The sequence below is a fragment of the Oenanthe melanoleuca genome, linkage group LGE22, assembly GCF_029582105.1.
Source record: "Oenanthe melanoleuca isolate GR-GAL-2019-014 linkage group LGE22, OMel1.0, whole genome shotgun sequence".
Lineage (NCBI taxonomy): Eukaryota > Metazoa > Chordata > Aves > Passeriformes > Muscicapidae > Oenanthe > Oenanthe melanoleuca.
In genome coordinates this window covers 1,705,823-1,726,873 of record NC_079363.1, presented here as the reverse complement: position 1 = coordinate 1,726,873, position 21,051 = coordinate 1,705,823, and the positions used below count along the sequence as shown (strand labels likewise).

At 60.5% G+C, this 21,051-nt stretch overlaps 3 protein-coding genes across 4 annotated transcripts in view; 1 reads left to right on the top strand and 2 right to left on the bottom strand.

The window, feature by feature from the left end:
- Nucleotides 1–111, top strand: part of RNF41 (ring finger protein 41) — a 9,338-nt gene extending 9,227 nt beyond the window's left edge. Inside the window, exon 5 of the mRNA XM_056515150.1 lies at nt 35–111. Coding sequence (XP_056371125.1) covers nt 35–111 — 77 coding nt within the window. The remainder of the gene's footprint in view (nt 1–34) is intronic.
- Nucleotides 112–595: 484 nt separating this feature from the next.
- On the bottom strand, nt 596–4,648 carry MYL6 (myosin light chain 6). Of its 2 annotated transcripts, XM_056515038.1 has the most exons (7): nt 4,527–4,605; nt 4,233–4,260; nt 2,578–2,721; nt 2,321–2,494; nt 1,363–1,440; nt 1,207–1,245; nt 596–796 (listed from the first exon to the last, which is right to left on the bottom strand). In XM_056515038.1, exons 1-6 carry the CDS (start codon nt 4,527–4,529, stop codon nt 1,217–1,219), a joined length of 456 nt encoding a protein of 151 aa, XP_056371013.1. In that variant the 5' UTR covers nt 4,530–4,605; the 3' UTR covers nt 596–796; nt 1,207–1,216. The 2 variants fall into 2 exon arrangements, with proteins under 2 accessions (XP_056371013.1, XP_056371012.1); XM_056515037.1 differs by lacking the exon at nt 1,207–1,245 and having other exon boundaries at nt 4,527–4,648.
- A 522-nt stretch (nt 4,649–5,170) lies between these two features.
- ESYT1 (extended synaptotagmin 1) overlaps nt 5,171–21,051 on the bottom strand; it is a 31,952-nt gene continuing 16,071 nt past the window's right edge. Inside the window, exons 17-31 of the mRNA XM_056514953.1 lie at nt 20,073–20,201; nt 19,169–19,345; nt 17,346–17,428; nt 16,422–16,470; nt 15,898–15,987; nt 14,193–14,288; nt 12,687–12,758; nt 11,634–11,720; nt 11,425–11,562; nt 10,565–10,695; nt 8,863–8,955; nt 6,884–7,012; nt 6,678–6,783; nt 5,975–6,024; nt 5,171–5,837 (exon numbers count right to left, since the gene is read on the bottom strand). Of these exons, the coding sequence (XP_056370928.1) occupies nt 5,804–5,837; nt 5,975–6,024; nt 6,678–6,783; nt 6,884–7,012; nt 8,863–8,955; nt 10,565–10,695; nt 11,425–11,562; nt 11,634–11,720; nt 12,687–12,758; nt 14,193–14,288; nt 15,898–15,987; nt 16,422–16,470; nt 17,346–17,428; nt 19,169–19,345; nt 20,073–20,201 (1,464 nt within the window). The 3' untranslated portion in view covers nt 5,171–5,803. The remainder of the gene's footprint in view (nt 5,838–5,974; nt 6,025–6,677; nt 6,784–6,883; nt 7,013–8,862; nt 8,956–10,564; nt 10,696–11,424; nt 11,563–11,633; nt 11,721–12,686; nt 12,759–14,192; nt 14,289–15,897; nt 15,988–16,421; nt 16,471–17,345; nt 17,429–19,168; nt 19,346–20,072; nt 20,202–21,051) is intronic.

The window sequence follows — 21,051 nt, the reverse complement described above, 5'->3', positions numbered from 1 at the left end:
ACCCCACGCCCCGTTCTTGTTTCTCTCCCCGCAGACCAAGGTCCCCCCCTGCAGCCGGAGCCCATCGTGCCCACCCCCAGCACGGCCACCCCCGTGCCCCCCACCCAGTGAGACCCCCGGCCTGAGCCCCCCCGGACGCTGCAGCCCCCCCAGACCGGCCCCAGCGACCCCCTCCCCCCCCCCCTCCCTGCCCCTCCTCCTCCTCCTCCTCCTCCTCCTCCCCCAGCTTTGGTCTTTTTTTATGATTGTCCCGGATTTTATTTAAGTGTTGGTCTCCCGGGGGGGGCCGGGTCTCTGCTCCCCCCGGTTATTTATGAGACAGCTCCAATCCCACCTGGCTCATGGGCATTTCCCCCCCTCCAAAAAAAAACAAAAAACCTCCCCCCTCCCAGCTCCTCCTCCTCCTCCTCATCATCATCCCTTTTTTGGTTTTGTTTTTTTTTGTTGTTGTTCTGGTTTTTTTTTTTCTGTTCGTTTCTTTTTTTAAAAAACCAATAAAAATAAAAATTCCAAGTCCCCGGGGCGGGAAGAAGCGGCCTGGTGGTGTTGGGTTTGTCTGGGGGGGTGGGACACACACGAGGGGAGGGGGCACAAGGACAATTCTGAGCCTTTATTTGATGTGTGGAGCAATAATTTAGCCGGTGGGGCTGAGGGGGGGACATTGGGGACGGGGTGGTGGTGACAGAAAAATGAGGGAAAAAGGCACAAAATCGAGTGAGGAGGGGACAGAGAATGAGGAGGGGGCACAGAATGATGGGGAGGGGTCTTCAGCCGCTCAGCACCATCCGGACCAGCTCTGTGGAGAGAAGAGAGGAGGGGGTCAGGAAAGCTCTGCCGGCCCCCCCACCCCAAAATCCCGGAGAGAGGCAGGAAAACCAAAAGTCAAAAACGGCTCAAGAGCGCAGGGAGGACCCGGCAGCCCCGCGGGCAGGGGGGGCTCCTGCAGCCCCCTCCCCAAATCCAGCCCTGGCACGCAGGGGGGGCTCCATGCAGAGGGGCATGCGGGGGTTGGGGGGCACCAAGAGCAGGAACCAGGCGGCCTTTTTTTTTTTTTTTTTTTTCTGCTTTTTTTTTTTTTAATTAGAAAAAAAAAAAAAAGACGTTAGGGCAGGAGTTAAAAAAAAAAAAAACCAAAAAAAAAGGAAAAAAAAGGAAGGAATGAAAAATAAACGAAGTAACTGAGGAGGGGGCGGGGGGAGGCGTTACCCCTGCGGCGTCACCCTGACAAGATGTGTCGCACAAAGGCTGGGGGGAAGGAACGAGACATGATGGTCAGGGAGGGGGTGGGGCTGTGGGTGACCCCCCTGGGACCCCCGGGACCCCCAGGACCCCCCGGGACCCCCCGGGACCCCCGGCCCTCACCTTCGTAGTTGATGCAGCCGTTGCTGTCCTCGTGCCCGGCCACCAGCTGCTCCACCTCCTCCTCCGTCATCTTCTCACCTGTGGGGACACCTGTGTCACCCTGGGGGGGTCTCTGGGTTTGGGGGGGTCCTCAAAGGCTCAGATTGGTGCCACCAGGACCCTCAGGCCCCCAGACCCATCCTGTGCCAGCAGCACCCCCAGAACAGCTGGACCCCTATCGGTGTCTCCAGGACCACCAAGACACTGAGACCCCTCCCCATGTCAGCACCTCTGGGACCCCCCGGTGCACCAGAACCCCCCCAGTTCTCTGCCTCCAGGACCCCCAATCCACTGGGAACCCCCTTGTGCCCATTACAGGGAGAATCTTAAAGGATTTTTCCAGTTTAACTTTCTCAGGCTCAGCCAGGATTTTTCCCAAGCTAGAGCCTCTTTCTCTACTGTAAACACAAGAGAAAGAATTACAACAAAAAGATAAACACCTGCTGGATCCGTGAGAAGCCTGGGATGAGAGGTGTCTCCTCTGAGCAATGAACTGTATTTTGTTTTTTATGAACTGCCTGTATTTTGTTTTTCATGAACTGTCTGTATTTTGTTCTTCATGAACTGTCTGTATTTTGTTTTTTATGAACTGTATTTTGTTTTTTATGACCCGCCTGTGTTTTGTTTTTTATGAGCTGCCTGTATTTTGTTTTTCATGAACCATCCGTATTTTGTTCTTCACAAATTGTTATTTAAAGCCATGAACAAACTGTTCTCTCTGTTCTTTCTCCCACCACTCAAGAGTTACTGTGTCCTTTCACCCTCTGTAACCCTCATCCTGCAACATTTGGAGGCGTCCACCGAGATCTGCACCCCGTGGGGACCCCACCCCAAATCCTGGGATCGCACCTCCCATCCCCAAACCTCCCCGGGTGGGAACTGGGATTCGGGGGGTGGGCAGGGGGGGCTGGGGGCTCACCCAGGGTGACGAGGACGTGGCGGATCTCAGCCCCCATGACGGTGCCGTTGCCCTCCTTGTCGAACACCCGCAGCCCCTCCACGTAATCCTCGAAGCAGCCCTGGTCCTTGTTCTTGGCGATCGTCTGCATCATGGGCAGGAACTGCTCGAAGCTCAGCGTCTTCACGTTCATCTCTGCGGGACAGCAGCCGTGGGTGGGGGTCCCGGGGGTCCCCGGGGGGTGGGCAAGGGGGGGATTCCCCCCTCCCACCACTCACCATCGCTCTTGGGGTTGCCCAGCACCTTCATCACCTCGGCGTTGGTCGGGTTCTGCCCCAGCGCCCGCATCACGTCCCCGCACTGGCTGTACAGGATCTTCCCATCGCCCGTGCGGTCAAAGAGCTGGAACGCCTCCTTGAACTCTGCCGGAGCCCCGGGTCAGGGCGGGACCGACAGAACCCCCCGGGTCAGGGCGGGACCACCGGGACCGACAGAAACCCCCCGGGTCAGGGCGGGGCCACCGGGACCGACAGAAACCCCCGGGTCAGGGCGGGACCACCGGGACCGACAGAACCCCCCCGGGACCGACAGAACCCCCCCGGGTCAGGGCGGGACCACCGGGACTCCCCCGGGTCAGTGTGAGACCACCGGGACGGACAGAACCCCCCCAGGTCAGGGCGGGGCCACCGGGACCGACAGAACCCCCCCAGGTCAGGGCAGGACCACCGGGACCGACAGAACCCCCCCGGGACCGACAGTACCCCCCCGGGTCAGGGCGGGACCACCGGGATCCCCCCAGGTCAGGGCGGGACCGACAGAACCCCCCCGGGTCAGGGCGGGACCACCGGGATTCCCCCGGGTCAGTGTGAGACCACCGGGACGGACAGAACCCCCCCGGGACCGACAGAACGCCCCCAGGTCAGGGCGGGACCACCGGGACCCCCACCGGGACCACCGGGACCTCCCGGGTCACCCACGGGACCACCGGGACACCGGGACTCTCCCCTGGCTCAGTGGTCCCGGGACTCCAAACACCCCGGGACCCCAAAATCAGCAGCACCGGGACCCCCTAAATCCGTGTCTATGGCACCGGGACACCGGGAATCCCTGTGACAACATCGCGGGACTCCGGGACCACCCGGTTTGCTCCTCCGGCACCCCCGGTACCGAACACCTCGGGGACCCCACAGCCGCATCCCCGGGACCCCGAAACCCGTCCCGGCCGCGGCTCGGGTGTCGCTCCCCGCTGGGATCCGGTTCCCGCTGGGATCCGGTTTCCCGGTGGAACCCGACGCCGCCCGGGATGCAGGTCGGGCCCCCGCCCGCGGGGATGCTGCCGGTGCCTGATGGCTCCGGGGGGAGCGGGAGGATCCCGGCGGGTCCCGGTAGGACCCGGATGATCCCGGCGGGTCCCGGTAACCGGGAGGATCCCGGTGGGTCCCGGTAACCGGGAGGATCCCGGCGGGTCCCGGTAGGACCCGGATGATCCCGGCGGGTCCCGGTAACCGGGAGGATCCCGGTGGGTCCCGGTAACCCGGATGATCCCGGCGGGTCCCGGTAACCGGGAGCGCTCCGGAACCCGCGGCCCCGCCCCGCAGGAATGCGCGGCCGCGCGCGCCATGCCCATATAAGGGCAAATTGCGCAGGAGGGGCCCGAACCCCCCCGGTCCCGGTTCCTGTCCCGGTTCCTGTCCCGGTTCCCGTCCCGGTGCTCAGCCCAGCCCCGCAGCCCCGATCCGGTGTTCCCATCCCCCGGTACGAACGGCCCCGCCCGGGCCGGACTTTGCACCGGGAAAGGCCCCGCCCGAGGCCGCGCAGGAAGCGCCGGGAGCGGCGGAACCGGGACCGGGGGGTCCCTTGGCCGCGCCCCGAGCTCGGGGGGCTCCGCTCGCTCCCGGTGCCCGGTGCCCGGTGCCCGGTGCCGCTCACTCACCCGCGGTCTGCTCCTCCGAGAAGTCGCACTGCGGGGAGAGCGCGGCGGTCAGCGGGAACCGGGGGCGGCACCGCCCGCGGATGGAGCGGCCGCTGCCCCGGGACCCCCCGCGCCCGGTGCCCGCCCGGTGCCCGCCCGGTGCCGCCGGGACCCCCCGCGCCATCCCCGCCCCAAATCCCCTCCCCACCGCGACCCCCGGCCCCCGCCCCGCCCGGCGCTCCCGGTGCCGGTGCCCATCCCGGTGCCCATCCCGGTTCCCGGTCCCGGTCCCGGTTCCCGGTTCCCGGTGCGCACCATGGCGGCGGCTGCTGCTCCCGTCCGGTCCTTGCGCGCTCGGGCGTCACCGCGCGGCTGCGTCACGGCGCTAATGAGCGAGTTAATTATTCATGAGGGGCGGGGCCGCGCGGGGCCGCGCCCCGGTTCCCGCGGGGGATGTTTTGGCTATAGATGGGCACGGAGATGGCAGCGCCACCCCCCTCGGGGACACCCCAGGGGACACCCCAGGGGACACCCGCGATTGGACACCTCAGGGGACATCACAAGGGACACCTCAGGGAGGTCACCCAGTGTCTGCACCCCACGGGGGACACCCCAAAGGGACACCCACCTCCACGGGGGACACCCCCGGGGACACCTCAGGGGGGTCACCCGCGACTGGACACCCCAAGGAACACCCAGGGGACACCCCAAAGGGACACTCAGCACTCAGATCCCACGGAGACGCCCCAAAGTGTCACCCACCCCCACTGGGGACACCCCCGGGGACACCCCAGGGAGGTCACCCCCGACTGGACACCTCAGGTGACACCCCAGGGGACATCCGACATTCGGACCCCACTGGGGACACCCCAAAGTGACACCCCAAGGACCCCCCGCCCCCATCAGCACCCACTTCGGGGACACCCCTGGGGACATCCCCACGTCACACGAAGCCACCGCCGTGTCCTCCCTCCTTTATTAGCGCGGGGGGAGGGGACGGGGACGCAGCCCCGGCAAGGCAGCGAGGGGGGGGCGCGGCGGTGGCGGCGCGGTGACAGCCGGTGACATCCCAGGGACATTCCGGTGACATCCCGGTGACATCCCGGTGACATCCCAGGGACATCCCAGGGACATCCCGGTGACACCCGGTGACACCCGGTGACACCGGTGACATCCCGGTGACACCCCAGGGACATCTGGTGACATCCGGTGGCAGCAGTGGCATCGCGGTGGTGGCGTCATGGCAGTGGCCTGGCGGTGGCACCCCGGTGACATCCCGGTGACACTCGGTGACATCCCAGAGACATCCCGGTGCCATCCCGGTATCCCGGTGACACCCGGTGCCATCCCGGTACCACTCTGGCAGTGGCACCCTGGGGACACCCCGCGGTGACAGCAGCAGCTCCAACAAGCGCCCCCCGGATCTGGGGGGTCCCCCCGTTCTGGGGGTGCAAGGCACGAGGAGGGGGGGGGCGGGGGGGGAGGGGCCCGGCGCCTCTTTGGTGATGGGGGGGGGCGGCAGCAGTGGGGGGGGGGGTCCCGAGCCCCCCCCCCGAGCCCCCCCCGTGGGGACTTGGGGGGGGTCCCCAAATTTAGGGGAGGCTCCGCTCATCCTGCAGCTCGTACCTGGGGGGGGACAATGGGGGGGTGACGGGGGGGGGGCAGTCACAGAGACACCCCCAGACCCCCCAGAGACCCCCCCGACCCCCCCAGAGACACCCCCAGACCCCCCCAGCCCCCCCCGCGCCCCCAGCCCCGCTCACCAGCGCGGCCCCCCCTCGGACAGATCCACCTGCGCCAGGTCCAGCTGCAGCTGAGGGGAAACAAACGCTCGGGGGGGGCTCCCCGGGACCCCCAGACCCCCAAAACCCTCCCCAGGATCCCCAAAACCCTCCCCATGACCCCCTAGACCACCCAAATCTCCTCCAAATCCCCCCAAACCCTCCCTGGGACCCCCAAACCCCCCCCCCCCAGGACCCTCCCAGACCCCTCAAACCCTCCCCAAGCCATCCCTGGGACCTCCCAAATCTCCCCAAGGACCCCCAAAACCCTCCCCAGGACACCCTCAGGATCCCCCAACCCCTTCCCATAACCCCCCAGGACCCCCCAGACCCCCCCAAACCCTCCCCAGGACCCCCCAGACCCCTCAAACTCTCCCCAACCCCTCCCCAGGACTCTCTCGGAGCCCCCCAAACGCTCCCCAGAACCCCCCAAATCCTGCCCAAACCCTCCCCAGGACCCCCGCAGACCCCCCCCTAGACCACCCAAATCCCCTCCAAACTCCCCCCAGGACCCCCCCAGACCCCTCAAACCCTCCCCAAAGCCCCCAGGACCCCTCGCACCCCCCTAAACCCTCCCCAGGATTCCCCGAGACCCTCCCCAGGACCCCCTTAGACCACCCAAATCCCCTCCAAACTCCCCCCAGGACCCCCCAGGACCCCCCCCGGACCCCCCCGGACCCCCCACCTTGCCCAGCGCCCCCTTCTCGCGGGTCACGAAGTTCACGGTGCATTTCACGGCCGCCTCCAGGCGCCGCCGCGCCGCCTCCTCCAGGGGCAGCTCCCACTCGAACCTGGGCGGAACCGGAGCGAACCGGAGCGAACCGGAGCGAACCGGGCTGAGCCGGGCCGGGCCGGGCGGGCCGGGACCCCCCCCCCGCGCCCCCTCCTCACCTCTCGTTGAACTCGGGGTTCAGGGTCCGCCGCTGCACCCCCGTTTTGCGCTTGGAGCGGCCGCGCTCGGGGAGCAGCGCCAGCGACACGTAGGGGTCCGGCAGCTCCCGGGGCGGGGGGCGCAGCTCCCTGCGAGGGGGGGCAGAACTGGGGGTCCCCGTCTGGAGACCCCCCACATCCCCTTGGTCCGCTCAAACCCTCCTCAGGATCCCCCAAATCCTCCCCAAACCCTCCCCAGGACTCCCCAGGATCCCCCAAATGCTCCCCAAACCCTCCCCAGGACCCCCCAAATCCTCCCCAAACCCTCCCCAGGACCCCCCAGGATCCCCCAAATGCTCCCCAAACCCTCCTCAGGACCCCCCAAATCCTCCTCAGGACCCCCCCAGACCATCCAAATCCTCCCCAGGACCCCCCAGGACCTCCCAGGACCCCCAGACACCCCCAAATCCTCTTCAGGACCCCCCAGGATCCCCCCAAATTCTACCCAAACCCTCCTCAAGATCCCCCAGGATCACCCAAATCCTCCCCAGGACCCCCCAAACCTTTCTCAGGACCCCCCAAACCCTCCCCAGTTCCCCCCAGGACCCCCCAAACCATCCTCAGAACCCCCCAGACCCCCAAACCCTCCCCAGGACCCCCCAAGACCCTCCAAATCCTCCTCAGGACCCCTCAGACCCCCCACAGATCCCCCCCAAACCATCCCCAGGACCCGCAAACCCCCTCCCAGGAACCCCCAGGACCTCCGAGGACCCCCCGGACCCCCCCGAGACCCTCCCAGGACCCCCAGGACACCCCAAACCCCCTCCCAGGACCCCCATAGACTCCCCCAAACCCTCCCCAGACCCTCCCAGGACCCCCCAGGACTTCCAAGGACCCCCAGACTCTCCCAGACCCCCCCAGACCCTCCTCCCAGGATCCCCATAGACCCCCCAAATCCCCCCCAGGACCCCCCAGACCCTCCTGGTACCCCCCAGACCCCCCCAAACCATCCCCAGGACCCCTAAACCCCTCCCCAGACCCCCCCCCAGACCCTCCCAGGACCCCCCAGGACCCCCCAGATCCTCCTCAGGACCCCCGAGGACCCCGAGGACCCTCCCAGACCCCCCCAGACCCTCCCAGGACCCCCCCAAACCCTCCCAAACCATCCCCAGGACCCCCAGGACCCCCCAGATTCTCCTCAGGACCCCCCAGGACCCCCCCAAACCATCCTCAGGACCCCCAGGACCCCCTAGATCCTCTTCAGGACCCCCCCAGACCCTCCCAGAACCCCCCAGGACCCCCCAAATCATCCCCAGAACCCCCCAGACCCCCAAACCCTCCCCAGGACCCTCAAGACCCTCCAAATCCTCCTCAGGACCCCTCAGACCCCCCACAGATCCCCCCCAAACCATCCCCAGGACCCGCAAACCCCCTCCCAGGAACCCCCAGGACCCCCGAGGACCCCCCGGACCCCCCCCCCCAGACCCTCCCAGGACCCCCAGGACCCTCCAAACCCTCCTCAGGACCCCCCAAATCCTCCCCAAACCCCTCCCAGGAACCCCCAGGACCCCCGAGGACCCCCCGGACCCCTCCCAAACCCTCCTCCCAGGACCCCCATAGACCCTCCCAGACCCTCCCAGGACCCCCCAGACCCCCCCAAACCATCCCCAGGACCCCCGAGGACCCCTCAGACCCTCCCAGACCCCCCCAGACCCTCCCAGGACCCCCCCAAACCCTCCCAAACCATCCCCAGGACCCCCAGGACCCCCCAGATTCTCCTCAGGACCCCCCAGGACCCCCCCAAACCATCCTCAGGACCCCCAGGACCCCCTAGATCCTCTTCAGGACCCCCCCAGACCCTCCCAGAACCCCCCAGGACCCCCCAAATCATCCCCAGAACCCCTCAGGACCCCTCCAAACCCCCCCCCAGGACCCCCAGGACCCCCCCAGGACCCCCCAGGACCCCCATTTCCCCCCATTTCCCCCCCATTTCCCCGCACCTGCAGCCGTGCACGATCGCCACCAGTTTCTGCTGCTCGCGGTGGTACCAGAGCGAGAGCTGCAGGCGGGGCCCGGCCGGGGGCGGGGGGCGGCTGCGGGGCGGGTCAGACCCAAAATCCACAAAAAAACCCAAAAACACAAAAAAAAACAGAACAAAAAAAAAAAAACACACACACACAAAAAAAAATAACAAAAAAACAAAACAAAACAAAACAAAAAAAAAAACCCACACACAAAAAAAAAACAAAAACCAACAACACAAAAAAAAAACCCAACAAAAAACCAAAAACACAAAAAAACCCAAAATCCACAAAACACCAAAAAACCCAAAAACAACAAAACACCAAAAACCGAAAACCCATAAAAACCACAAAAAACCACAAAAACACCAAAAAACCCAAAACAACAAAACCTCAAAACTCCAAAAGCCCCAAAAACCACAAACCAAAACCCCAAAACAAAGCCCCCAAAACCCCAAAAACCACAAAAACCAAAAAACCCCAAAAAACCCCCAAAACCCCAAAACCCCCAAAAGTAAACCTCTAAAACCCCAATAACCCCAATAAAAACCCCAAAACAAAACCCCAGAAACCCCAATAACCCCAATATAAACTCCCAAAATAAAACTCCAAAAACCCCAAAATAAAAACCTCAAAAAACCCAAAACAAAACCCCAAAAACTCCAAATGCAACTCACGGTGTGGGTGTGGGAATTTGGGAATTTTTGAATTTGGGAATTTGGGAATTTTTTAATTTGGGAATTTAGGGGTTGGGGAATTTGGGAATTTGGGGGTTTGGCACTTTGGGAATTAATTTAGGAATGAATTTGGGAATTTGGGAATGAATTTGGGAATTTGGGAATTAATTAGGGAATGAATTTGGGAATTAATTTAGGAATGAATTTGAGAATTAGGGAATGAATTAAGGAATGAATTAGGGAATGAATTAAAGAATTAATTTGGGAATGAATTAGGGAATGAATTTGGGAATGAATTAAAGAATGAATTTGGGAATGAATTAAAGAATTAATCTGGGAATGAATTAAAGAATTAATTAGGGAATGAATTTAGGAATTTGGGAAAGAATTTAGGAATTAGGGAATGAATTAGGGGATGAATTAGGGAATGAATTAAAGAATTAACCTGGGAATGAATTAAAGAATTAATTAGGGAATGAATTAGGGAATGAATTAGGGAATGAATTTAGGAATTAGGGAATGAATTAGGGAATGAATTAAAGAATTAATCTGGGAATGAATTAAAGAATTAATTAGGGAATGAATTAGGGAATGAATTTGGGAATGAATTTAGGAATTAGGGAATGAATTAGGGAATGAATTTGGGAATGAATTAAAGAATTAATCTGGGAATGAATTAAAGAATTAATTTGGGAATGAATTAAAGAATTAATTTGGGAATGAATTTAGGAATTTGGGAATGAATTAGGGAATGAATTTGGGAATGAATTTAGGAATTTGGGAATGAATTAGGGAATGAACTAAAGAATTAACCTGGGAATGAATTAAAGAATTAATTAGGGAATTAATTTGGGAATGAATTAGGGAATGAATTTGGGAATTTGGGAATGAATTAGGGAATGAATTTGGGAATGAATTTGGGAATTAGGGAATGAATTTGGGAATGAATTTGGGAATTAGGGAGTGGATCCGGGCGCTGTCGGGGCTCCCGGGCTGTTTCTCACCTCTCGGCCGGGGGGAGGCGCTGCCGCAGCGCCCCCGCCTCCTCCTCCTGCCCCTCCCCCTCCGGCTCGGGCTCCGGCTCCCCCTCCCCCCCCTCGGGGGTCGCGCCCTCCGCGCTCTGCGGCACCAGCACCTGGGGGGGCAGAAGGTGGGTACCGGGTGGAGACCCCCCAAACCCTCCCCCAGACCCCCCCAAACCCTCCCCAGGACCCCCCAAACCCTCCCCAGGACCCCACAGAATCCCCCAGCACCCCCGCGACCCCCCAAAAGCCCTTCCCAGGAACCCCCCAGGATCCCCCAACCCACCCCAGACCCCCCAAACCCCTCAAACCCTCCTCAAGACCCCCCAAACTCTCTCCAGAATCCCCCCCAGACCCCTCAAACCCTCCCCAGAAACTCCCGAGACCCCCCAAACCCTCCTCAGGACCCCCCAAGCCGCCCCCAAACCCTCCCCAGAACCCCCCAAACCCTCCTCAGGACCCCCCAGATACCTCAAACCCTCCCCAGGACCCCCCAAACCATCCCCAGGACCCCCCAAACCCTCCCCAGGACCCCCTCAAACCCCCCCAAACCCTCCCCAGGACCCCCCAAACCCTCCCCAGGAGCCCCCAACACCCCCAGACCCCCCAAACCCGCCTCAAGACCCCCCCAAACCCTCCCCAGAATCCCCCTAGACCCCTCAAACCCTCCCCAGGACCCCCCAGACCCCCCAAACCCTCCCCAGAAACTCCCGAGACCCCCCAAACCCTCCTCAAGACCCCTCCAAACCCTCCCCAGACCCCCCAAACTCCCCCCAAACCCTCCCCAGAATCCCCCCCAGACCCCCCAAACCCCCCCCGCGCCCCCCGCGCCCCCCACTCACCCCGAGCTGCGCCCGCAGCAGCAGCTCCGCGCCCCCTCCCAGGGGCACCCAGCCGTCCGTGCTCAGCCCGTCCCGGGCCAGCAGCTGGGCCAGGGGCAAGCGGAAGGAGCCCAGGGCCGGCCCGGCCTCGTCCTGCACCTGCGGGCACAGCCGGGCTCAGCGGGACCCCCGCGGGACCCCCCGGGCGCGACCCCCGCCCCAAAAGGAACCTGCAGCTGCAGGGACTCGGAGCGCGGCTGCCGGACCAGGAAGGAGAAACCTTCGTCCCAGACGGGATCCGGGGAGGGGGCGCAGGTCTGGGGGAGGGGAGAGAGGGGGGTGAGACCCTGGGGTGCGCCCCAAAATATCCTGGGGTGAGCCTCAAAAATATCCTGGGGTGCGCCCCAAAAAATCCGCTCGGAATCCTCAAAAAATCCGCTCGGATTCACCCCAAAATACCCCTTCGGAATCCCCAAAATACCTTCGGGTGAACCCCAAAAAATCCGCTCGGATTCACCCCAAAGTACCCTCGGATCCATCCCAAAATACCCCCTCGGAATCCCCAAAATACCCTCAGGTGAACCCCAAAATATCCCCTCGGAATCCCCAAAATACTCTCAGGTGAACCCCAAAATCCCCTCGGGTGAACCCCAAAATCCCCTCGGGTGAACCCCAAAATACCCCCTCGGAATCCCCAAAATACCCCCTCGGAATCCCCAAAAAATCCACTCGGATTCACCCCAAAATCCCCTCGGGTGAACCCCAAAATACCCCCTCGGAATCCCCAAAATACTCTCAGGTGAACCCCAAAATCCCCTCGGATCCATCCCAAAAAGTCCCATCGGAACCCCCAAAAATCGGTTCGGAACCCCCCCCCAAAATCCCCTCAGAAACCCCCAAAAATCCCCTCGGATCCCCCCCAAAAATTCACTTTGATCCCCCCCCAAAAATCCCCAGAATCCCCCAAAAATCCTCCCCGAGTCTCCCCAAAAATCCTCTCGGAACTTCCCAAAATCCCCTCGGATTCACCCCAAAAATCCTCTCGGAACACCCCAAAAAACCCCCCAAAATCTACCCCGAGCCCCCCAAATCCTCCCCGAGCCCCCTTAAAAACCCCCTCTGACCCACCCCCCAAAAATCCCCTCGGAATCTCCCAAAAAATTCCCGCGGAACCCCCCAAAAAATCCCTTCGGATCCCTCCCAAAACCCCCCTGGGACCCCCAAAAACCCCCAAAAAAAACCCTGGGACCCCCAAAAACCCCCTGGGACCCCCAAATCCTCACCCTGCTCCTCTGGCTGTTCTCTCCCACGCTCAGGGTGACGAAGGCCGAGGGCGCCTTGGAGCCCCTGCGGAGCTGGGGGTGACAGGGGGGTCACTCGGGGGGACATTTTGGGGACATCTGGGGACATTTTGGGGTCACTCGGGGTCTTTGGGGACATTTTAGGGAAATTTTAGGGATATTTTGGGGTCACTCAGGGACATTTGGGGCCATTCTGGGGATATTCTGGGGATATTTGGTGACATTTGGTGACATTTTGGTGACATTTGGGGACATTTTGGGCACATTTTGGGGATATTTGGGGACACTTTAGGGACATTTGGTGACATTTTGGGGACATTCGGGGACACTTTGAGTACATTTTGGGTACATCCGGGTACGTTTGGTGACATTTGGGGACATTTTGGTGACATTTGGGGACATTTGGGGACATTTGGGGACATTTTGGGGACATTTTTGGGATATTTGGGGGATTTGAGGACATTTGGTGACATTTTGGGCACATTTTGGTGACATTTGGGGACATTTGGGGATATTTGGGCACATTTTGGGGATATTTGGGGACATTTGGGGACATTTTGGTGACATTAGGGGACATTTTAGGGATATTTTAGGGATATTTTGGGGACATTTGGGGACATTTGGGAACATTTAAGGTACATTTGAGGATATTTCGGGTACATTTGGTGACATTTGGGGACATTTTGGGGTCATTTTGGGGACATTTGGGAACATTTAAGGTACATTTGAGGGTATTTTGGGATACTTTGGGTACATTTTGTGATACTTTGGGCACATCCGGGTACATTTGGTGACATTTGGGGACATTTAAGGATATTTTGGGATACTTTGGGTACATTTGGGTACATTTGAGGATATTTCGGGGACATTTGGGAACATTTAAGGTACAATTGAGGATATTTTGGGATACTTTGGGTACATTTTGGGTATATTTTGGGTATATTTGGGTACATTTTGGGATACTTTGGGTACATTTGGGTACCTTTCGGGTACATTTGGGTACATTTGGGTACATTTTGGGATACTTTGGGTACATTTTGGGTACATTTTGGGATACTTTGGGTACATTTGGGTACATTTCGGGTACATTTGGGTACATTTGGGTACATTTGGGTACATTTTGGGATACTTTGGGTACATTTGGGTACATTTTGGGTACATTTTGGGATACTTTGGGTACATTTCGGGTACATCCGGGTATATTTGGGGACATTTGGGGACATTTAAGGATATTTTGGGATACTTTGGGTACATTTGGGTACATTTTGGGATACTTTGGGTACATTTCGGGATACTTTGGGTACATTTTGGGATACTTTGGGTACATTTCGGGATACTTTGGGTACATTTCGGGTACATTCGGGTACATTTGGGTACATTTTGGGATACTTTGGGTACATTTCCGGTACATTCGGGTACATTTGGGACATTTTGGGACATTTTGGGATATTTCAGGTACGTTTGGGGACATTGGGGACCCTGTCTCACCGGCAGGCCGGTGGCGCGGTCCAGGAACACGCAGAGCAGCGCGGCCGCGAGCGGCTCCCCGAGCGCCGGGCGCAGGAGAGCGTTGGAGTGCAGCACCTGGGGGAGGGGAGGGACCCCCGGGGGGGGTGGGGTGTGTGGGGAGGGGGCTTGGGGTGTTTGGGGTCTGTGGGGAGGGGTTTGGGGTCTCTGGGGAGGGGGTTTGGGGTGTATGAGGAGGGGGTTTGGGGGTTTTGGGGAGGGGTTTGGGGGCTTTGCAGAGGGGATTTGGGGTCTCTGGGGAGGGGGTTTGGGGGTTTTGGGGGTGGGTTTGGGATCATTGCACAGGGAATTTGGGGATTTGGGGATGGGTTTGGGGTTTTGGGGTCTGTGGGGAGGGGGTTTGGGGTTTTTGGGGTCTCTGGGGAGGGGGTTTGGGGTCTCTGGGGATGGGTTTGGGGTTTTGGGGAGGGGGTTTGGTGGTTTTGGGGTCTGTGGGGAGGGGTTTGGGGTTTTTGGGGATGGGTTTGGGGTTTTGGGGATGGGTTTGGGGTTTTGGGGAGGGGGTTTGGGATTTTTGGGGAGGGGTTTGGGGTCTTTGCAGATGGGATTTGGGGTCTCTGGGGAGGGGGTTTGGGGGTTTTGGGGGTGGGTTTGGGGTCTCTGGGGGTGGGTTTGGGGTTTTTGGGGTCTCTGGGGAGGGGGTTTGGGGTGTATGAGGAGGGGGTTTGGGGGTTTTGGGGAGGGGTTTGGGGGCTTTGCAGAGGGGATTTGGGGTCTCTGGGGAGGGGTTTGGGGGTTTTGGGGTCTGTGGGGAGGGGGTTTGGGGTTTTGGGGAGGAGATTTGGGGTTTTTGGGGCCTGTGGGGAGGGGGTTTGGGGTTTTGGGGAGGGGGTTTGGGGTCTCTGGGGATGGGTTTGGGGGTTTTGGGGTCTCTGAGGAGGGATTTGGGATTTTTGGGGTGTGTGGGGAGGGATCTTGGGGTCTCCGGGGAGGGGTTTGGGGTTTTTGGGGATGGGTTTCGGGGTTTTGGGGTCTGTGGGGAGGGAGTTTGGGGTCTTTGGGGAGGGGGTTTGGGATTTTTGGGGAGGGGTTTGGGGTCTCTGGGGAGGGGTTTGGTGGATTTGGGGGTGGGTTTGGGGGTTTTGGGGTCTGTGGGGAGGGGTTTTGGGGTTTTTGGGGTTGGGTTTGGGGTCTCTAGGGATGGGTAGGAGGTTTTTGGGGATTGGTTTGGGGTCCGTGCAGAAGGAGAGGGGGGTCTCTGCAGAGGGGGTTTGGGGATTTTTGGGGCTGGGTTTGGGGTTACATTTTTGGGGTTTTTGGGCCGGGTTTGGGGTCAGATTTTTGGGGTTTTTGGGGTTGGGTTTGGGGTTTTTGGGGTTTTGAGGCCGGGTTTGTGGGGTCAGGTTTTTGGGGTTTTTAGGGTCAGGTTTTTGGGGTCAGGTTTTTGGGGTTTTTTGGGGTTTTTGAGGTTTTTGGGGTTTTTGGGGTTAGGTTTTTGGGGGCTTTGGGGTCAGGTTTTTGGGGTTGATTATTTGGGGTCAGGTTTTTGGGGTTTTTGGGGCCGAGTTTGGGGGTCAAGTTTTTGGGGTTTTTGGGGTCAGGTTTTTGGGTTTTTTGGGGTTTTGGGGCCGGGTTTGGGGTCAGGTTTTTGGGGTTTTTGGGGTCAGGTTTTTGGGGTTTTTGGGGTCAGGTTTTTGAGGTTTTTGGGGTTTTTGGGGTTCAGTACCTGCTCCAGCAGGGCGGGGCTGGGCCGTGGCTCGAGGCTCTCCAGGCGCACGTGGAGCCGCCCCGAGCGCGTCTGCTCCAGGGGCAGCCACTGGGACAGGGGGGACCCCAAATGTGGGACCCCAAATGTGGGACCCCGAAATGTGGGACCCCAAAATGTGACCCCAAAATGTGACACCCCAAAGGTGAGACCCCAAATGTGGGACCCCGAAATGTGGGACCCCCCAAAAATGTGGGACCCCGAAATGTGGGACACCCCAAAATGTGGGACACCCCAAAATGTGACACCCCGAAATGTGGGACCCCGAAATGTGGGACCCCCCAAAATGTGAGACACCCCAAAATGTGGGACCCCAAATGTGGGACACCCCAAAATGTGTGACCCCGAAATGTGGGACCCCGAAATGTGACACCCCAAAATGTGGGACCCCGAAATGTGAGACCTCAAAATGTGGGACCCCAAAATGTGAGACCCCAAAAATGAGACCCCACAGGTGAGACCCTCCCCCCCAGCCCCTCCCCCACCTCATCCACCACGCGGCTGCTCAGGACCCTCCTCAGGGGCACCTTGCACCTGGGGGGGCACGGGGTGAGACCCCAAAACTCCCTCGGACCCCCCAAAACCCCTCAGACCCCCCAAAGCTCCTCAGACCCCCCAAAACTCCCTCAGACCCCCCAAATTCCACCTGGAGCCCCCTGAAACCCCTCCAGGATATCCTAAATTCCCCCAAACACCCCCAAATTCTACTTGGACCCCTCCAAAACCCCCCCAGACACCCCCAAATTCCTCCCAGGACCCCCCAAAACCCCCCAGATACCCCCAAATTCCACCTGGACCCCCTTGAAATCCACTCAGACCCCCCGAAAATCCCCTCTGAACCCCCCCAAACCCCTCTGGACACCCCAAAATCCCCTCGAATCCCTCCAACCCGCCCCCCCAGACACCCCCAAATCCCCCCAGGACCCCCCAAAACCCCCCCAGACACCCCCAAATCCCCACAGGACCCCCCAAAACCCCCCCAGATACCCCCAAATTCCACCTGGACCCCCTTGAATTCCACTCAGACCCCCCGAAAATCCCCTCTGAACCCCCCCAAACCCCTCTGGACACCCCAAAATCCCCCCAAATCCCTCCAACCCGCCCCCCCAGACACCCCCAAATCCCCCCAGGACCCCCCAAAACCCCCCAGACACCCCCAAATTCCTCCCAGGACCCCCCAAAACCCCCCAAACACCCCCAAATTCCACCTGGACCCCCTTGAATTCCACTCAGACCCCCCGAAAATCCCCTCTGAACCCCCCCAAACCCCCCTGGACACCCCAAAATCCCCCAAATCCCTCCAACCCGCCCCCCCAGACACCCCCAAATTCCTCCCAGGACCCCCCAGGACCCCCCAGGACCCCCCAAAACCCCCCAGGACCCCCAGGACCCCCAGCCCCGCCCAGCACCGGCCCAGGAAATCGTCCTTGTCGATGTCCTTGTCGAAGATCTCGAACTCCACGTCCTGCCCCGGGACGTCGTCCACGATCGCCTGGCGGAAATTATTATTGTTAATTATTTAATATTAATTTATCTATAATAATATCAATATTGTTATTGATGTTATTATCCTCGTGGTCCATGAATTCCTGAATCCAACCTCAACAATCCCCATTTCCCCCAGTGCTGTGCCTCAGTTTCCCATTTCCCATTCCCATTTCCATTTCCCATTTCCCAATCCCAATCCCATTTCCCATTTCCCATTTCCCATTCCCATTTCCCATTTCCCATTTCCCATTCCCATTCCCATTTCCCAATCCCATTTCCCAATCCCATTCCCATTCCCATTCCCATTCCCGTTCCCGGTTCCCCATTCCCGGTTTTCCATTCCCATTTCCAGTTTCCTGTTCCCGTTCCCATTGTTCCCATTCCCATTTCCCATTCCCGCTGTTCCCGTTTTTCCTGTTCCCCGTTCCCAGTCCCGGTCCCCTTGTCTCCATTCCCATTCCCGGTTCCCCGTTCCCGTTATCCCGTTCCCGGTACCTCGTAGGTCTCGTTCCAGCGCGGGTTCAGCTCCCGTTGTTCCCGTTCCCATTCCCCATTCCCGGTTCCCATTCCCGGTTCCCATTCCCGGTTCTCGTTCCCGGTACCTCGTAGGTCTCGCTCCAGCGCGGGTTCAGCTCCCGTTGTTCCCGTTCCCATTCCCCATTCCCGGTTCCCATTCCCGGTTCCCCATTCCCGGTCCCCGTTATCCCGGTTCCCGGTACCTCGTAGGTCTCGCTTCAGCGCGGGTTCAGCTCCCGTTGTTCCCGTTCCCGTTATCCCGTTCCCGGTACCTCGTAGCTCTCGTTCCAGCGCGGGTTCAGCTCCCGTTGTTCCCATTCCCGGTTCCCATTCCCGGTTCCCATTCCCGTTATCCCTTTCCCGGTACCTCGTAGGTCTCGTTCCAGCGCGGGTTCAGCTCCCGTTGTTCCCGTTCCCATTCCCGGTTCCCCATTCCCGGTTCCCCATTCCCGGTTCCCATTCCCGGTTCCCCGTTCCCGTTCCCGGTACCTCGTAGGTCTCGTTCCAGCGCGGGTTCAGCTCCCGTTGTTCCCGTTCCCATTCCTCGTTCCCGGTTCCCCATTCCCGTTGTTCCCGTCTCCCATTCCCCATTCCCCATTCCCGGTTCCCGTTATCCCGTTCCCGGTACCTCGTAGGTCTCGTTCCAGCGCGGGTTCAGCTCCCGTTGTTCCCGTTCCCATTCCCATTCCCGGTTCCCAGCCCCATTCCGGTTCTTCCCGGTTCCCATTCCCGGTTCCCGATTCCCGTTCCCGGTACCTCGTAGGTCTCGTTCCAGCGCGGGTTCAGCTCCCGTTCCCGTTCCCAGTTCCCATTCCCGGTTCCCCATTCCCGGTTCCCATTCCCGGTTCCCATTCCCGGTTCCCCATTCCCGGTTCCCGGTACCTCGTAGGTCTCGTTCCAGCGCGGGTTCAGCTCCCGTTGTTCCCGTTCCCATCCCCATTCCCGGTTCCCCATTCCCGGTTCCCATTCCCGGTTCCCGGTACCTCGTAGGTCTCGTTCCAGCGCGGGTTCAGCTCCCGTTGTTCCCGTTCCCATTCCCCATTCCCAGTTCCCCGTTCCCATTCCCGGTTCCCCGTTCCCGTTATCCCGTTCCCGGTACCTCGTAGGTCTCGTTCCAGCGCGGGTTCAGCTCCCGTTGTTCCCGTTCCCATCCCCATTCCCGGTTCCCCATTCCCGTTCCCCATTCCCGGTTCCCCATTCCCGGTTCCCATTATCCCGTTCCCGGTACCTCGTAGGTCTCGTTCCAGCGCGGGTTCAGCTCCCGGTTGCACACGCGGCTGCGGAACCGTTTCGGCCCCGCCCGGATTTTGGCGTAGGGGTCGGAGCGGCCGCGCACGAGCCCCGCGAGCCGCTGGTCCTTGGCCACCAGATCCTGCGCCGCCAGCAGCTGGATGCGGAGCACGCGCTGCGAGGGGACGGGGACTCAGCACCGGGACACCGGGGACACCGGGACCACCGAGAGATAACGGGGACACTCAGCACCGGGGACACCGGGGACACCGGGAACCCACCGGGGACACCGAGAGATAACGGGGACACTCGGCATCCGGGGACACCGGGACCCCACCGAGACCACCGGGACCACCGGGAACCCACCGGGACCCACCGGGACCACCGAGAGATAATGGGGACACTCAGCCCCGGGGACACTCAGCACCGGGGACACCGGGACCACCGGGAACCCACCGGGGACACCGGGACCACTGGGAACCACCAGGGACCACCGGGAACCCACCGAGAGATAACGGGGACACTCAGCACCGGGGACACCGGGACCCACCGGGACCCACCGGGACCACCAGGGACACCGGGAGATAACGGGGGGCGACCAAACCCACCGGGACCCCCGGGGACACCGGGACCACCTGAGTCTGCCCTGAACCCCCCGGGACCACCGGGACCCCCTGGGACCCCCCCAGAGCCACCGAGAGCTGCCAGGGGGCAACCGAACCCCCGGGACCCCCTGGGACCACCGGGACCCCCCAAAACCTCCCCAAAATGCTTGAGCCCCATCCTGACCCCAAGGACCCACCCAAAACCCCCCAGGACCCCCCCAAAAACCTTCAGGACCCCCCAGGACCCCCCCAAACCCCCCCCCGGACCCCCCCGGACCCCCCCGGACCCCTCCCCACCTCGGTCCCGAAGCGGGGGCCGGGGTTGGCCCTGCTGGGTTTTGGGGGGGGTCCCTCGCTGCTGCCCTGGGGGGGCTCCGCTGGGGCCGGGGGGGCGGCGCCGGGTTCGGGGGGGTCCAGGAACAGCACCTGGGGGGGTGGGGGTCAGCGGGACCCCCAAAAACCCCCAAAAAACACCCCAAAAACCCCAAAAACACCTCAAAAATCCCCAAAAAACACCCAAAAAAACACCCAAAACCACCCCAGAAAAACCCCAAAAACCACCTCAAAAACCCCCAAAAAACACCCAAAAAAACCCCCAAAACCACCCCAAAAACACTCTGGGCACCCCAAAACTCCCCCCAGATTTCCCCCCCCCCAGACACCCCAAATTCCCCTGAAACCCCCCCCAGATTTCCCCAAAACATCCCCAAAATCCTCCCGGGACACCCTAAAACCCCCCCAGGATCCCCCAGGATCCCCCGAATTCCCCCCGGGACCCCTCAAATCCCCCCAAAATCCCCCTGGACCCCCCGAGATCCCCTAAAATTCCCCGAAAAAACCCCCCAAACACCCCTAAAAACCCTCAGGACCCCCCCAAAACCCCCCAAATTCCCTCTGGGATCCCCCCTAATTTCCCCCGGGACCCCTCAAATCCCCCCAAATTCCCCCTGGACCCCCCCGAATTCCCCCCGAGATCCCCTAAAATTCCCCTAAAAACCCCCCAAAAACCCTCAGGACCCCCCCAAAATCCCCCCAAATTCCCCTTAAAACCCTAAGAACCCCCCCAAAATCCCCCCAAATTCCCCCAAACCCCCCCGAATTACCCCTGAGATCCCCTAAAATCCCCCAAAAACCCTCAGGACCCCCCCAAAACCCCCCAAATTCCCCCAAAATCCCCCCAAATTCCCCCCGAGATCCCCTAAAATCCCCCAAAATCCCCCTAAAAACCCTCATGACCCCCCAAAATCCCTCTGGGATCCCCCTAATTCCCCCCGGG